General features: G+C 39.0%; 2 protein-coding genes across 4 annotated transcripts in view; both read left to right on the forward strand.

Moving 5' to 3' along the window:
* Positions 1-6,033, forward strand: part of rabgap1 (RAB GTPase activating protein 1) — a 50,449-nt gene extending 44,416 nt beyond the window's left edge. For all 3 annotated transcript variants that reach the window (XM_077622295.1, XM_077622296.1, XM_077622297.1), the window contains 3 exons: positions 457-528; positions 2,488-2,688; positions 3,131-6,033. In XM_077622295.1, coding sequence (XP_077478421.1) covers positions 457-528; positions 2,488-2,688; positions 3,131-3,253 — 396 coding nt within the window. In that variant the 3' untranslated portion in view covers positions 3,254-6,033. The remainder of the gene's footprint in view (positions 1-456; positions 529-2,487; positions 2,689-3,130) is intronic.
* Positions 6,034-16,359: 10,326 nt separating this feature from the next.
* Positions 16,360-17,725, forward strand: part of strbp (spermatid perinuclear RNA binding protein) — a 57,972-nt gene continuing 56,606 nt past the window's right edge. The window contains exon 1 of the mRNA XM_077622848.1: positions 16,360-16,520. The gene's annotated coding sequence lies outside the window, so the exon portion shown is untranslated. The remainder of the gene's footprint in view (positions 16,521-17,725) is intronic.

Consider the following 17,725-nt stretch of genomic DNA (forward strand, 5'->3'; position numbering starts at 1 on the left):
TCCTTGACACTCCTTGACACTCCTTGACACTCCTTGACACTCCTTGACACTCCTTGACACTCCTTGACACTCCTTGACACTCCTTGACACTCCTTGACACTCCTTGACACTCCTTGACACTCCTTGACACTCCTTGACACTCCTTGACACTCATTGATATTCATTGATTAGCAACAGCGTTACAATGTTGTTAAAATAATTCAGAAACTTTTTTTACTTTAAAAGTGGTAAAATGACTAAAAAAATGGCACATTTTCATGTATTTTGACTTTTAAATTGTGAATATGGCTCACAAGGAATAACATTTGATGGCTCTCTCTTTCAAAAAGGTTTCCGACTCCTTGTTTTAAGACGTGATGTCAATGTACTAAAAGTGACATTTTCTCAAGAGCTCCTTTAGCTTTCAGTGTTTCAATGTGGTCCAATCTTGACGGTTAGTTTGTCCTGCTCTTTCAGATCTGCTCTCAACTCAGCGAGCGCTTGGAGAAGCAGCAGGCGGCCAATCGAGGAGAGCTGGAGAAAATCAGAGTGAGTTTCCCTTTCGCACACTTGAACACCTCTGCTAACTCTTGCTTCACATCTTATGGATCACCTCTGCCAGCAGGAGCAACAAGAGCGTAAAGGAAAAGCTCTTGGAATCATGCTCGCGAGCCACATGTGGCTCTTTTGATGGGTGTATATGTCTCAAAAATGTACCTCTAGCGCGGCTGTAATCATCATTTTTTTTTCTCATTGTGCATGCATACGCTCACTGATACTCATTGATTAGCAACAATGCCGTTAAAGTAATTATGAGAGTTTTTGTATTGTTGAAATGACAACAACAAAAACGTGCACATTTTCCATGTATTTTACTTTAAGGTTCTGAGAAAGGCTTTCTCAGGAAATAATATTTAAAAATGTTGTTTCTGGCTCTCTCTGGTCTATGATAACAAATATACAAAATTGAAAACAAAACTTTAAAAAAAATTTAGACAAGCTTTTTGGACATTGACAAATAAAAATTAATTGAAGCTTTATTTGCACGTCCAATCAAATGTGAACAAAGACGCCTGATGTCACAGAACTGTAAATTATATCATCCCATCTCTCATCACATCATATTATATTATATTATATTGTGCTCCTCCTTCCATAATGCAATTTTTTTCTCTCCTTTCCTGGTCCAAAGTGGGTCTATTGGTCCTTGTTTCTCAGTCCTGAATTGAGGTCATTGCGCACCCAGCGTGTGCTGCTCTTAGCTTTGTCCTTGACATATTTTGGGAGAAAATGAAATTTTAGCAAAGCTTTTTTTTGTCATTTTACAGTTGCGTAAGCACTAACGTGTTATTACAAGAAGGATCCGCCGTCTGCTCCTGTAAATGCAATAAAGCTGTCGGCAATTATCGCCACGGGTGGAGAATAATGGCGAGCGCAGTGAATTATGTGTAATGAAAAGTTACAATAGCGTTAATGAGGAATGGTCGAATTACGTTACGGCTCGGTGGATCATTAAGACATCGGTTAAAGTGACACTGGCGGGTTTCTGCAGGCGCGGAAAATGTTGATGTATGATTACATTTTTAGATTTTGAGGGGGGGTCTGAGATGGTTATAATATACGGTAAGAGAAAGTGCTCATTTTGTAGTGCCTAACGGAAGAAAATGTCACATTTGCTTAAATAGTTTGCCATCCAATGCGCTTCAAACTATTTTGTTCATCATCTGTTTAAAAAAAATCTTATCTTTACTACGATTGACATTTTTCTGGTACACATTGGAACATTTGGATATTTAATGTTGGATTTATGACACTATAAGTCAAAGTGGCGGCCCGGGGGCCAAATCTGGCCCGCCGCATCATTTTGTGCGGCCCGAGAAAGTAAATGATGAGTGCCGACTTTCTGTTTTAGGATCAAATTAAAATGGAGTATAGATGTATATTCAATTTCCTGATTTTCCCCCTTTTAAATCAATCATTGTCATTTTTTATCCATTTTTCTGTATTTTTAGTTCAAAAATCATTTTGTAAAATCTAAAAATATATTAAAAAAGCTAAAATAAACATTGTTTTAGATCTATAAAAACTGAATATTCAGGGCTTTTAATCCAGTTCTTTTAATCCATTTATTAAAAAAAATCTAAATATTATATCTAAAATAGTCCGGCCCACGTGAAATCAAGTTGACGTTAAAGCGGCCTGCGAACCAACCCGGTCATTTTTTTAAATCAATGCACTTATCAGGAAATTTGCAAGTGGTTAATCAATGCATTTGGAATGGAATATCTTTATTATCATTGTTATTGGAAGTATAGCCAAACAATTCGACGATTCGCCAGTTTTTTGGGTTACTGTGAGATGAAATTGGGCGTTTTTCTTTGTCCACCAGTTTGTTAAAATTTCCTCTTTTTTTCTATGTATGGGGAAGAAAACGTTTCAAGTTCCTTCCTCGTGATGTATTATGTCCACCAGTGTGTTTTTTGACTGTATGTCCGCTGTGTTCTGCAGACCAAAGTGGAGGGCTGTGACAAATGCAGCGGCCTTTTCAACAAGGAAGGTCGCGTTCGGGCAGCCGTGGCCGCGGCGCCCCCCGGAGGCAGCGAGGAAACGGATGAGGAGAAGGAAGCTTTGAAGTATCAGTTGAGGGAGATGGAGCTAGAACTGGCTCAGACCAAACTGCAGCTGGTGGAGGCCGAGTGCAAGATTCAGGTAAGTGGACAGCTCGGAAATCAAAACAAAGCCAAAGCTCCGCCCCCTTCTTCCCAATTGGGTACTGTTTCTAAGCCGACAGTCTTGGTGACCCCGACGGCTCAATCCATTGCACGTATTACTGATGAAATGATTTATTTTGGATTTTTTCCAAACTTCTTGCGTCCGATTGAAATATTTCTAGACCTGTTGTGTGTCCTTTTTAAAATTATAGATCCATTTTCTGTTGATATAATTTAAATAATAACCATCATGAAAGTCCAAAGCTATATTTGAACCCACCTTCAACTATTTGCAGCTTTTTGGAGGGAATTGACCCATTTTTTTAAGGCTATTCCCTGAAAATGGCAGTTTTAAAACCAGATATTGCCTGTAAATTAGGCATGAAATGGCTAAAAAAAACGGGGCCGCGTGAACATGACTGTGGCTCCTCCGCCTCCAGGATCTGGAGCATCACCTGGGGCTGGCCCTCAATGAGGTCCAGGCGGCCAAGAAGACCTGGTTCAACCGAACCCTGAGCTCCATCAAAACGGCCACCGGCGCTCAAGGCAAAGAAAACGCCTAGGCTGGTTTGATAGACGGAACTCGAACACTCCCAGACGCCCCCGCGAGCCTAAAAAAATGACTCCAGACAAACGCACTGACAGAAGGGCCTTAAAAAACAAAGAAAACAAGACAAAAAAAACATACAAAAAAAAACTAGCCACTCCCCTACCTGGCAGTTGCACTTACATACACTGTTTAATCCTCGTTACTGCTGAAATGAACCAAGAAGAAGGTTGGACCTAACTGTATCCATGGTAACGTGATAGACGCACACACAAGCCCTCCTTCTTCCATAAAAAAAACAAAACTACTGGCACAAACTACAAGACAATTTTTGGGTACGAGACCTACGTTTATTTTTTCGTTTTGTAATGTACGACTTTTATTTTTTAATGGATGTTTCCGATTGTGCTTATGAGTGTGTGTGAATGCTTTAATAACAAACTGATTTAAGGTGTTGTGAGGAAAATACGAAGAGAAAAGGCACTAACTCATGCATGCATGGACGGAAGGAGGACGGACGTATTTAATGTTGGAAAATACACATGGAAAAGACAACTTTTTATTACGAAAGATGGAAATGAAAGATGAAAACGAACTTTTGCCCAAGTTCAGCTGAGATCCATCGGAAAAAGGCGGACGGATTCCACGTAAAAAACTTGGACCAATTATCCTTCTCGGCTCCCGACGTCCTATTAAGCATTTTTGCAAATGTCACGCCATCCCTTAACGATCATCAGATTTAAGCAAGCTCATGTGCTAAATGCCATCTTACTGCCCAGGAGCTTTTTTCTTGGGAGGTGGAACGTTTCCAAACACACGTTTCGGTCTTCAAGTGGAACCGGTGAAAATGTCCAGCAATTTAAACTTGAGTAAAGAGGAAACGGGATTTGTGGATGTCGGTTGAAGTCTCCCTTGACCTCCTCAAGGCAACTGACCCCTGACCTCCCAACTTGGAAGATACGCAGAACTTCATTTATTTCAACTTCCCGCTCACACGTAAAAAAATGCTACTGAGTTTGTGGAGAAAATTCGGTGAGTCATATGATTAAATGGGGTGATCTTCAGTTTAGGACTTTAATGACATTTGGAAGTTGAGAACAATGAATTACCGTATTTTCTCGCATATTAGCCGCCTCCGCGTATAAGCCGTACCCTTAAAATGGCCTTAAAATTGTTGAATTTTACAATTTCCCTCGTATAAGCCGCCCCCATATTCACAATTTTCAGCTCCATATTTTAATAGGGAGTACAAATATGTTACTTTGAAGGGAAAATCTTAAGAAAAATCATCGCACATGGTATTTCGGAGATACTGTATAAATCGATTGCTGGATTGCACATTCCTATTGGCTGAATGTAGACAAATTCAAAAAGGAAGTCATGTGATCAGTACAACCAGAAAGTGTGTCCGTACGGTCTAATTTGTCATCCCTAGGTAAGATGGCGGCGCAATGGCAGGCACAAGTAAGTGAGTTTTTTCACGTTTTATGCAAGATACGTTTTATTTTTTTCTTTCATTTCATTCAGAGACGTCAAAATTACTTTTTTTAAGCGTTCTATCTGTTTATCTTTTCTCTATTTTGAAATAAATGACCATATCGGCCGCATTGTCTTGCATTATGGCGTTTCGTTAAGTCTAATTTATGCGCATATAAGCCGTACCCTCGATTCAGTCATCATTTTTTGAGCGATGAATACGGCGTATATGCGAGAAAGTACGGTATTCAACAATTCGTGGTCATCAGAAGGATTGCTGACTTCATTGCTGTTTGCTTTTTTTGTTTTTTTTTAACTTGATTTTTATATTTATGACCTGTTAGTGGCCATAGTCGCACCTGTATTTATGTCAATTGCCGTAAACTAGGCCAAAATGGCGCTGAAATAGAGTTGTAATATGCTTCATTGTTTTCACCTTCTTAATGACCGGGAAAGACATTTCATTTTTTTTTCTGTTGGAGATATTAGTTACAACGGATTTGAACATAAAAAAAACAGATGATGGAAAGAATTCAATTCATGTTTTAACATTCTTAACAATCAATACAATTGTAAAAATATGTCAATAGGAAATTAATATGCTGTCCAACTATGAAAGCCGTTCTGATGCCTGTGAATGGGTGTTTTTTTTTAGGCCGGTCCACAAAAGTGTCATCTTTTTCTCCTCGTTTATCAAACCAAACACTTTCAAATGTTACTTTGACACTTTGCTGTTATTCGGAAAGTTCCAAATCTCGACAACGAGTTTGCCATGGAGGAAATAGTCCAAATTGACAAAAAGACACTAAGAGTTTTCGAACAAAAGGTCTCTCCAAATGTGATTAAAAAAAATGGACGCATGTAACGCGGCGTTTAAACGATGAATGCGTCGCAAATTGAGAAAAGACAAAGCGGCCCGACACTGGCTTGTGAATATTATAAATATAAATATATATATATTTAAATGACGACAATGTTTTTCTTTCGGGATTTTTACTCTGTGAGTCAAGCTAGCGTTATTGGAAAAAAATAAAAAATAAAACCCAGAGTGTGTTTGACTGAGGAGAAAGCCAAAATGTAACTTCCATCCGACAACCCGCATTATTACCGTGTGGACATTGTAATAGAGATAAAGATGCATTATGACGATTGTGCGGGCTATATTGGAACGCGGCGCCCTTTTCTTGTCTTTGTTTCTGCTCGTTGGCTTCAATTTGCGCTTTATTAGGGAAAGAAAAGCACTGTTGGATGATGTATCATCATTGTAAATAACACTATTGTTTTTATTATTGCAGTCAATAAATATGACTAAATACTCCAGTATGCCGTTTTATTGAAGGCATTCGATTTAGATGGTGAGCTTGGATTAATTATTTTATATGTCGACCTCCTTCGTGACCGGACGATTCGCCGAAAGACGTTTCGCCGACGGACGTTTGGCCCCCGTTGGACGCATTTACCAGACGCATACACAAATAAAGCTCAATATTGTATCATTTTCTAATGCTTTTCAAGTAGGTTTCTTTTTTTCAAGAATTAATTCTTGAAAAATGAAATGACATTACGATACTTTATAACAACACTGTATTGAAAATCTTGATTTTGCACAACATGCAAGATGCAAAACTTATTTACATGAATCGTCATCGTGAGTTCAAATGGCAAACCAAAAATGAAAACATTTTAAAGAAAAAAATAATTTAAATTACTGTACCACGTCCAAGATAAATGATCTTCACACACTTTTAATTAGGAGTCATTAGTATTCCTAAAATGTAATCCCATTGATTAATTGCCAAGCATGACGCACATAGCATCGGTTTAATTTGCTTCCTTTTCCGTCGCTTCTTTGTGTTCGACGACGAGGGGCCGGTTTGCAGGGGGTGCTTGGCACCGCGTTGGCGTGGTGGATGTGTTGCTTTATTGGAAGTGATTCTACGAGATGGGCTTTCATTTTGTGCTTTGCTTTACTTTCAACCTTTCTTCCAATCTTATTTTCCAGTGTGAAGTGTGTGTGCGTGTGTGAGTGTGTAGTGTGGCTAACTGGTTGCAGAAAAAAAAATTCACCTTGATGAAAAACAAGCCTTCAATAATTCAACCGTAAATACGGGCAACTGTGGCTTGAGGCTTTGTTGGGTTGGCGGAACATACACACACACACACACACACACACACACTGAAATCTGATTTATGGTCATTTTGTCTCAATATTTCCAAAGGGAAGATTGTTTAAAAAAAAGAAGTGAAGATTTAGCATGTCATTTCTTTTCCTGTTGATCTTTTCATTGTGATTCTGCTACTGATCTGTAAGTTATGAAAGCTATATTTGAGTTATTGTACTGTATATCACATGTTTGATATTATTATGTTGGCCTGAGAAACTGCAGAAGCTCAAGAAAAAATAGGAAAATATGATGAAATATTAGAGTGCAATTCAATTTTGGGGGGTATATTATTAGAACCAAATTACGTAATGGGAAATATGATCAAAAAATGTTAGTTATTGAGATAGGTTCATTAATAGCTGCTCTGGAATCCAAGTCAAAGCAATTTAAGAGTCCCTCACAGATCTTCATTGCGAACCCAGATCAACAGTCCTCAGTCAATTCACATATACATATAATGATTAATATTCCACACATACATATAATGATTAATATTCCACACATACATATAATGATTAATATTCCACACATACATATAATGATTAATGCGCACATATATAATAATATCCCAGAATAACCCCAACAGTTATGGTTTTGTTGGCCAGTTCACATTGTTTTGAAATTCCATTTCATTTTTAGATGTCAAAGTTTGATGGACTGATATCAAAATAATGTCTTGAGCAGGTGCCATTCTTGTTTAAATGAGCAAATTGACAAGAGCTGTCAAGTGTTTCAGGGACGATGTCAATAAAGATATCATCTTTGTACACCTGGGAGAGGTGATTCGGGGTGCTGGTGCTAATGGTGCCTCAGCTGTACAAGCAAGCCACTTTGTGCTATTGTTTTGTCATATATGGGATGTCTAGAAATGTTCTCTATTTGACACTTTGTTTTTTAACTTGCGCTCAGGGGTGCCGAAGCCGTCGATGGTGCGGAAAGATGAGCATCCACGACCATTCTATGGGTGAATTGGACATCTATCATTGTCAATAATGGTAATTTTGCATCACTCCCTTTTTATTTTAGGGTAAATTTTGGATAATTTCTTCTTGATTTAGAGCAGGGGTGTCAGACTCGGGTTGGTTGGTTCGCGGGCCGCTTTAACGTCAACTTGATTTCACGTGGGCCCGACCATTTTAGATATAATATTTAGATTTTTTTTTATATAAATGGATTAAAAGCCCTGAATATTCAGTTTTTTATAGATCTAAAACAATGTTTATTTTAGATTTTTTTAAATATATTTTTAGATTTTACGAAATGATTTTTGAACTAAAAACACAGAAAAAATGGATTCAAAAATGACAATTATTGATTTAAAAGGGGGAAAATCAGGAAATTTAATATACATCTATACTCTTCATTTTAATTTGATCCTAAAACAGAAAGTTGGCACTCAAGATTTACTTTCCCGTGCGGGCCAGATTTGGCCCCCGGACCCCCACTTTGACACCTGTGATTTAGAGGGACTTACTTGTTCGTTTGTCAGTTTCTGCTGATTTTCCAGGCATTTCCAGGTGACTTGCTGTTAGTTCGGGTCATTTTAAGGTTCCTTATTAACTCTTTGGCTGAGTTTGATTTATTTAATAAGGGACAGCACATATTAATGAACATGTTTCTATTCATGTTAGTGAACATATTACGTAAGATTGTAGCCGAGGGCTGATTTCCATCTTTAGTCCCTTGTGTAGGTTGAAGGTAAACGATGAGAGGTAGCGCAGTTTTAGACAGTGTTGTGATCGCAATTTTATACAGGCAGGCTTTAAGATGATTGGCCAAGAGATTCAGAGACAGAAGTTGACAAATTTTAATTGGTATTGAGTTCCAGGTATGAAGAGAGAAGCTGCTTTGGCTAATTTAGCACTCTTTTTTGAAGGGAACTACACAGTCACCTCTAGAGCCAGCCCTTGTTGACGTTTTTTGTACAAAATCTTGCAGTGGAGGAGGAGCTTTGTGTTGAAAGATTTTGTAAACTAAGGTGGCATCTGCATATTTAATAGTATTGTTCCAGTTCAGACATTTTGAAGGGAACTACACAGTCACCTCTAGAGCCAGCCCTTGTTAATGTATGGACAACTTGCCTTCTTGCTTGAAAGTGACTCCCACTTAAACTAAACTTCAACCCTCACCGGTTTAGACATTGGGATGCAAAGCTCCCATTTATTTAAAAAGCCGACTCCATAAAAGCACATCACGTTCCGTTTGGAATCCGCTAAGAAGGCCCCAGCTGTCAAGCCGCAATGGAGCGTTGCTCCCGCCTCGATGGTGGAGGCCGCCTTGCCTCCTGCTCGCTGCTCGCTCATCCATCCATTGCCTCCACCACCTGTCTCTTTTCTTCCAGCGCTCTTTGTTAACCCGAGGTCAGGTTACTCGCCGCAACACGCCGTCGGATTTCCTCATGCGCGTCTTCTTCGCTTGACGCGTCTCTTCCCGGCATCTGATCAAATTTGAGATCCCGCTGCTGGTGAGCTGAAAAAAAACAGTCCTCCTTCATTGCTCAATGTTAATTTATTGGTTTATGATTCTGCTGAGATCGCTCCCATTTTTTCTCCCTTGATTTTTGATTTTTTAGATTAAAAAAGGGATAGAGAGCCCACAAAAGTTGGTTGGATATATTCAAAATAACTAAATATATGTCGTAGAGGCGGTATGGAGACACAGGGAAAATGCCCAAAAATAAATAGTACCGTGTTTTTCGAACTATAAGTCGCACTTTTTTCATAGTCAAGTGCAACTTATGTTTTTTTCTATAGTTATCTGAAAAACATATCCTTATGTTAACAATTTGTTGATGGTTTTCAGAAAAATTGCACTCCAGAAATACGACATATAGATATTTATCCTCTTTATTGTGTATTCTTTGCTAATGGGACTTAAATATAAAAATTATTTTCTCTTCTTGTATTCTTTGGCTAGTGTGACTTATAGTCTGAAAAATATAGTAATAAATTGTCAAATATAGTAATCCCTAAACGAAACACCGCGAAGTAGGATCACCCCCATTATTATTACCACAATGTTTTCTCGTCTTTACAGAAATGCAGGTACAATAATCAAAAAGTGCATATTTATTAAATATTACAGCTATAATCATTATTTTCTAAATTTAATATATATATAAATAAAAATGTAAATACTTTAAATACTGCACTCGCAGGGAAAATAGTTCCTCTTGGCTTGATATAAATCCCAAAAAATTGGGTTTTTAGTCCAAGTCCTTTATCTCCTTGTAACCATGGGTCCATTGTCTGCGATATTCGAGGGATTACGGTCATCTATTTTAGCGTGAAAACAGACAGTTGCCCCTCTAGTTTTGTCCTAGCTGTTGTCCTTCAAGATAATTTGATGCTCGACGTGATGAAGCTCGCTTTAATAGCAAGTTGCAACTCGTATTGTTTTCTGACAATGGCGGCGTCAATGATAAACAAGCAAGTTTGATGGGGTAATTGTCACCTCGCGTTGCCTGAGGCTCTTCCATACATTCATTATTGATTTTCCTCACTGCCAGCGAATACATTTGATAGATTTTTGTTCAACTGTACCGTCGTGGAACCACTCGGAATAGATTGGGTATCTCGTCAAGGGCAAGGCGAAGGTCGGAGGGAAATTAAGGCTCGCCGTTTCAAGTTTGCTGCTGTTTGTAAGAACGACTGTTTTTTTTCTATTGGCATCCGATCCAGTTTGTTGCAGCATCGATTAGGATGGAATGGTGGGATGTTTATTTGTTAGCCGCAAGTCAATAATGTTGACTGCCATTTAACGAGTACGCCTTTTATTATCAACTCACAAGTTTGGGATGCAAAGAAACAGTTTGCAAACGATATCTAATGATAAATATTGAAGATTTAATCATCCCCAACAAGGTTTTTCTCTGTCTGGATTTTGCTTAACACTGCTTTTAGATTTTTATTTTTATTTATTTTTTAGATTAGAACTTTATTTCAAAAAAAATCATTGCTTGCTGTAGCAAGACAGACACAGAAGACATTGTAGACCTAGGTAAAAAAAAATAAATAATAATAATTGAATAAGTAGACGATATCAAGGTTACGTGAAGCGTCTTTTTTATTTTTTTATTTATAAATGATAAAGGATTAATAGACCCAAACCCTATGAAAGCAAAATATCTTTATGGGCAAAATTTTCTGTTTTTCCTTTCCCGTTGTTTGTTCTGTTCTAGGAAATATAGTTAGAGCTGAACAAATAAGCTATTTTTGACACTTTTGTTTCCTGGGCGTTGCGGAAAGATGGACTTTTACGGAATATTTAATTCGAACGACAGGAACTGGTTTTAGCTTCCACAACGGAAATGAATGGTCTCATTTTAAAAAAAAAGCGCAATTTCCCTTTGATGGTCATCCCATCTGTTGACAAATACAAGGCACGCAGCGGGTAACTTTAGTGTCTCTGCTTTGTAATGGAATATCTTAGAAGAGAACAATGATCATGCGCTATTCCTTTTTAGAGTGACTTAATTGAATTAAATGCTTTAATGATGCCACTTATAGGAAGCCAGGCGACCTACCATTCCTCAACACACCCACTATTTTCAGACACTCGATCACGCGTTTGTGCTTTAACTCTCACCCCAACAATACCGTGGCATTATTGCCCTGAAACTACTGTGTTTTCCGGACTATAACTCACAGATTTTCATAGTTTGGCTTGTGACATATCTATTTTTTTCTGTCGGACCAACCGACAGTCGGTTATGTTTTTTAGGCCATAGTTTTCTAAAAAAATGGTTATGTTAAGGAAGCCTATTTAGTCTGTTTTCCATTTTACTGTTGTTACTTTGATGCACGTTTGTTGTGGTTTTCTGATCATTTAAAAATATGAGACTTAAAGTCCATTTTTTCGGATTTGGTGTAAAGTTGCAAACAGAAAAAACTGCCATTTTGGAGAGTGAAAATTACGATTGATATACAAGTAATTGAGTTTTTTCCCCAAATACGATAGTGGCAAAGAAAACCTCATGTGAATGCCATCGATATCCGCATGTTTTCCAAGTTGAAACTGACAGCTGAGCCTCCAAAAAGCAAAGCACAATTAACACCTTTTAAAGTCAACATACGGCACCCCTAAACGCAACAAGCCAGTGGAAGCTTTCAAATGCGATCAAGTCAATTACCAGCGAGGATGTAAATATCCCGCGCTCATTTTCATCTCTGTTGCCGGGCCGAAAAGTTCCAAAGCCTCATTTAGCCTAAAAATGTTGCCAGACAAACGCACTGAGAGGACTAATTTTTTTTTTCAAGCAACAGCCAGACGGATGAAAAAAGCGGCTACGCGAGATTAAGAAGGACCCGTCAATCATTTTGTGCGCCTAATTCTACCCCCCCTGCACTCATAATAATAATAATAATACCTAAAATACTCAGACACATACTGCACGCACGTACCGATGATTACACATAAAATTCATCTACAGTATTTTCACGACTATAAGGCACACTGCATTATTAGGCGCACCCTCAACAAATGACACATTTTAATTTTTTTCCCCATATATAAAGCACACTGGATTATAAGGCGCCCTGTCTATTTTGGAGAAAATTTAAGACTTTTAAGTGCGCCTAATAGTCGCGAAAACTTGTACACACGATCTGGGGGCGGGGCGAGCGCGCGAATCCCGTTTCGGCAAAACGTCCGTCCGGCGAACTGTCCATCGGCGAAACGTCTTTCGGCAAATCGTCTGAGTAACGTTAAGATAAGTAACGAAATGAGCCATAAGTGTAATGCCAAAATGTATATTTATACAGCGTATTTTATAATATTTCCATATTCATATTACAGCGATTGACAGAAATGGTGCACTAAAAAAAGTCAGTGTCTGTCAAATCCCAACTAAAACCGCTCAATTTACAGCATTGGGGACAAAATCTTGAGCAGCCAAAATTGCCGCATTTGTATGTGTATATTTGAATGTGTGAATGTGTGTGTGTGCATGTGTGTGTATTGATGATTTGTGTCAGGCCTTGAGTGGGGCACCAATGAAGTCTCACCTTACCATCACCTGTCACTGACAACAGATGTTCACACCATGGGATTATTTCCCCACTCTACACCCCATTGTGTGATAGGGCGGAGTTCTCGGTTACCGTACAAATTGTCTCTTTGTCCCATCGAATATTCCGTTTCAAAATATTGCTTAGAATTTTACGGTTTGGAGCTTGTGGGATTCACATCCAAGTTATGATACCGTATTTTTCTGGACTATAAGTTGCACCAGCCAAATAATGCACAATAGAAAGAAAATGTATTTATAAATCAGATTGGAGTATACGTACCGTATTTTCACGACTATAAGGCGCACTGCATTATAAGGCGCACCCTTAATGAATGACACATTTAATTTTTTTTCCATATATAAAGCACACTGGATTATAAAGTGCCCTGTCTATTTTGGGGAAAATTTAAGACTTAAGTGCGCCTTATAGTCGTGAAAATACGGTAAGTTGCACTTGCACTTTTGGAAAGGCATTTTTTTTTAGTTTATCAGAAAAAACGAGGACAAACCTACGTGAAATTAACAATAGTAAAATGGAGATAAAGTGGCTAAATGGGCACATAATTGTTTATTAGATAACTATAGCCCCCAAAAATCAACAACAGGTTGTCATGGTGATTGGTCACAGGCTAAGGCCAAATATTTTTTTTAAAGTGCGATTTATAAGCCGTAAAATACGGCATTGTCATTCATTCATTCATTTTTTTTACTTTGTTTATTCTCATAAGAGTCATTTTCATTCGATTTTTCATTCACATCTTTACAGTAGAACGCTTTGCTATATCATTTCTATTGTTTAAGAATCATCTTTAAAAGACTGATTAAATCATTGTTAGCAGAGACATGAACTCCTAATGAGGAAACTTTTAATTAAAAACAAAATTAGACAAGGTAGTCATCACAACCACTTTCGGAAGGTAAATACATTATTTTGGGGGAGGACGGATAGGACAAAGAATATTGCGAGGGTTAAAGGCGCAGTATGAAATGCAGATTTATATTTTGGCTGCCTGTGTGTGAGTGTGTGTGCGTGTATGTTTGTGTATGTGTGTGTTTGTGTGTGTGTGTGTCCACCTTCATGTGGCGACACTACCATCTGCCGCCTGTCCGTTCAGGTTGTGTCCAACCCAGCAAGACTTCCACCCACAAAGGCGCTCCGACCCTCCTCTATTTTGGTGGGACGTCCAGGTGGCGGCTTCCCAAACCAGTCCACCTTACTTACTCCTCACGTAGGCCTCAATAACGCGCCGTCTGCCCGTTTCTCGCCACGCCGCCATTTTAAATCCGTGGCAAACAATGGGTGTGATTCTGTACTTGGGAAGAAATTGGACAGGGGTGTCAGATGGCAGGCGTTTGGGAGGAAAGGGGAGGGTGGGGTGAGGATAGGGGGGACACAGTGGGGGGGTTGGCAGTTGGGGTCTCATCTTTTGTCCTTTTTTTGATCATAAACAAGCGGGACAGCAAGTGCATAAGACGCTGTATTTGTAGTATTTTTAAAAGTCAAGAAAATGGCAATGTTTGGCTCTAGGATTAAAATTTATTGACATAATTATGTCTGTTTAGGGATGAGTTAAGATTATTTTTTGGGAGGGGGGCTTAAAATTGCCTGTTGACAATAGTTAGATTTTTGGAATAAATTTCGGTTTGATTCACCATGCAATTACCGTCATTCGCGTACTATAAGTCGTATTTTTTTTTGCATTGCTTGGCTTTTCAACTGATTTGTAGTGAAATCAAGAGTTTTTCTTATCTATATCTTATGCATATTTCTTAACAGATCCCTATTCAATCTGTTTTTATCCTATTTTCTTGTTTTTACTGCAAAAAGTTTGCTCCTGGACTCCGATAAAATAACACTGTGCAACCCCAGTCAAATTTTCCAATTTAATGCTCCTTTGCAGCTTTGCTTAGGCAAAAAGAATATCCATCCATTCTCCAAAACATGAATCCTCACTAGGATTTGCCATTCGATAACCCCAGGCTAGCATGAGGTGTATTCCACATGCAATCTTCATTTCACAAACACATCTCTGTTTACTAAAACAGAGAAAGTAGCCGCCTTAAGAGGAATATAGCAGATATGGAGAGGCCAAATGGAGTAAATAAAGGGCAGGAATATTGCTTGGGTTATGCTTGATGAGGGCTGCTCCAGCCAAGCTGCATCTGCAACCCACATGAAATCTAAAAATATGCCGACACCATTGACTACTGCTGTGCCGAGGCCTCGGTGGCTTCAAGACAAAGTGTGTGTGTGTGTGTGAATGCTAGCTTTGTGGGGACGCTATCTTGTGAGGACGAGAAAACAACTTCATTTAGGGTTGGGACGATATTCCAAAACAAAATGCTATCTTTAAAGGGGGTTTCAAGTTCAAGTTTGGACTAAAAATAAGATATAATATGTATGAATACCATTGGAAAAGGGAAGGGAGAAATATTATTTATGGTTTGTTTTAAGGCTGAGATATTTAGATTTTAGAGTAGCTTCTTGTTTTGGAGATCATGTCCTGTCATTTAGCGACGCCCCTTTTAGAACCGGGGCCCCTAGAGGCTAACCGCACCTTCAGCCCCCCTTTATTCCGCCCCTGGACTGGTGGCTTTATTTTTCTTTAAGCCTTGCAATTGGCTGGCAGCCAGTTCAGGTTGCACCGGCTGCCTGCATTTAGCTCAGGTAGGCTCTAACACCCTCAATCTGGACTGAATGAATGATTGATATGCAGTAGTAATTATTAAAATTGCTCGTGTAATATTGTTTTTATATTATGTTGCCAATTGAGAGTATCAATTTTTTCATTACACTTTTATTTCATGTTTTATTTTTGTACTCATATTCATGTAGTGCTAAAAATCTAACTGTGCACGACACTATCAAATTAGTAGACCTTTTATAAATTTTCCGATGTGACTTTTTGATTAAAAAAAACTGTCCATATTCGATGGGCTTTGTCCTAATCCTTTTTTTTCCATTTAAAGTGGTTTAATGTGGACTATAATGCGCAGAGGGACCTTTCCCTCACATTATTTAAAGTTGGCAGTCTTTTTACAATTTTTTCTGATGGGACTTTTTGATAAAAAATATTTTTTTAAACTGTTCATATTCTATGGACATTGTCCTAATCCCTTTTTTCCCCATTTAAAGTGGTTTAATGTGGACTATAAAGCGCAGAGGGACCTTTCCCTCACATTATTTCAAGTTGGCATTCTTTTTCCAATTTTTTTCTGATGGTAGTTTTTGAAAAAAATATCAGTCCACAATCTATGGACATTGTCCTAATCCCTTTTTTCATTAAAAGTGGTTTCACATGGACTATAAAGTACCTCTCACTTACATTGACCTCCATCTGCTGTCTCTAAAAAATAATACGACAGGCTCACAGTGCGCCGCATTAACGTCACAAAACTGTCAGTCTGTCCCCGCCGTATCCCATCCGAGAGTGCAGGTGCGCGAAAACTGACAGACGGCCGGCGTCTCTCGTCCAATTAGAAGCCACGAGCGTGACCACGTGAACGAATCCCGTCGCCTGAATTTCCGCCGGAGTGACGAGAAGCGGCGGAGCGGCAGCATCAGCACCAGAAAGCGGCGGCACCTCCGCGTGCCCGGAGACGACGGCGAGGGCTCGCTCGGACGAGAAAAGGTAAACCGCTTCTTTTCTCGCCATCCGCCCGCGCGTGTCCAATCCGGGGTGGGCTGCGAGGGAGGGGGTACGGCGTGGGAGGTGACCGGACCGCCTCACCGATGCGCGGATGGGACTCGGAGCATCGTTTGCCGATCTGCCCGGTCTGCGCATCCGTGCGAGACCCCCCCCCCCACGGCCCCTCATCCACCAACCCACTCGTGTTTGAGGCTATTGATAGTTGATGGAAGCCTTGTAATCCAGCACCCCCCCGCCCCCAATCTGCTCCATTACTCACCGGTTCGCGTGCGAAGAGAATGTTGCTTGAACTTTTGTTTTTGCCCCGAGATAGTTTTAATGGCGTGGATTGATTTCGAGCTGCCAATGTGTGTGTGTGTGTGTGTGTGTGTGAGTGTGAGAGAATGTGTGTGTGTGTGTGTGTGTGTGTGTGTGTGTGCTGCATGCATAAAACCATGCAGGGGAGGCAGAGCAGAGTCAAGCTGAATTATTTATAAGACTGTCTGAGAGAAGAGGATGCTTCCTCTCGGGTCAAAACAGATGAAAAAAATGCTTCTTTTCACGCAGCTTCTTGATGCCGTACTTTTGACATTTTTTTCTTGTTGTTATTGTTGGTTGTTCCATTCACACATTAACTAATGAGGGGTATAAACTGTTAGTATTTAAAAAGATGGTCCGTTTTTCTAACATGCTTACTCCATGTTTTTAGTTTGATTTATTTAATAAGGGAAATCACATTAATTGCTAATTTTAGCAGTTTAAACTGCCATTTATTTTCAATCATTTCAACCCATTTCGTTGGTGAACTAAATTACACTAATGTTGTGTTATGTCAAAGTGTTCATTTAAGATACTTTATATCAACACTTAAATTAACACTTACATCCCACCAGAATTAAATCCAACGTAGATGAGTGATAATGTAGAAGGTGTGTGAAAATAAGCATTTTTCATCTGTTTTGACCCGAGAAGAAGCATAATCTAAGTGTTAATTTAATATACTTTATATCAACACTTAAATTAACACTTACCCTCCCACCCAAATCACATGCAAAGTAGATGAGTGATTTTAGTGGGAGTGTAAATGTTGATATACAGTATATTAAACTATATGAAATGACTAATTTGGTGAAATATTAGCTGCCAGATTTGCCTCATTTCCTCCACTATTTTTGTACTATATTTTTACTACAGCATTTTTGTTCCTA

Source organism: Stigmatopora argus, chromosome 16, assembly GCF_051989625.1.
Source record: "Stigmatopora argus isolate UIUO_Sarg chromosome 16, RoL_Sarg_1.0, whole genome shotgun sequence".
NCBI lineage: Eukaryota > Metazoa > Chordata > Actinopteri > Syngnathiformes > Syngnathidae > Stigmatopora > Stigmatopora argus.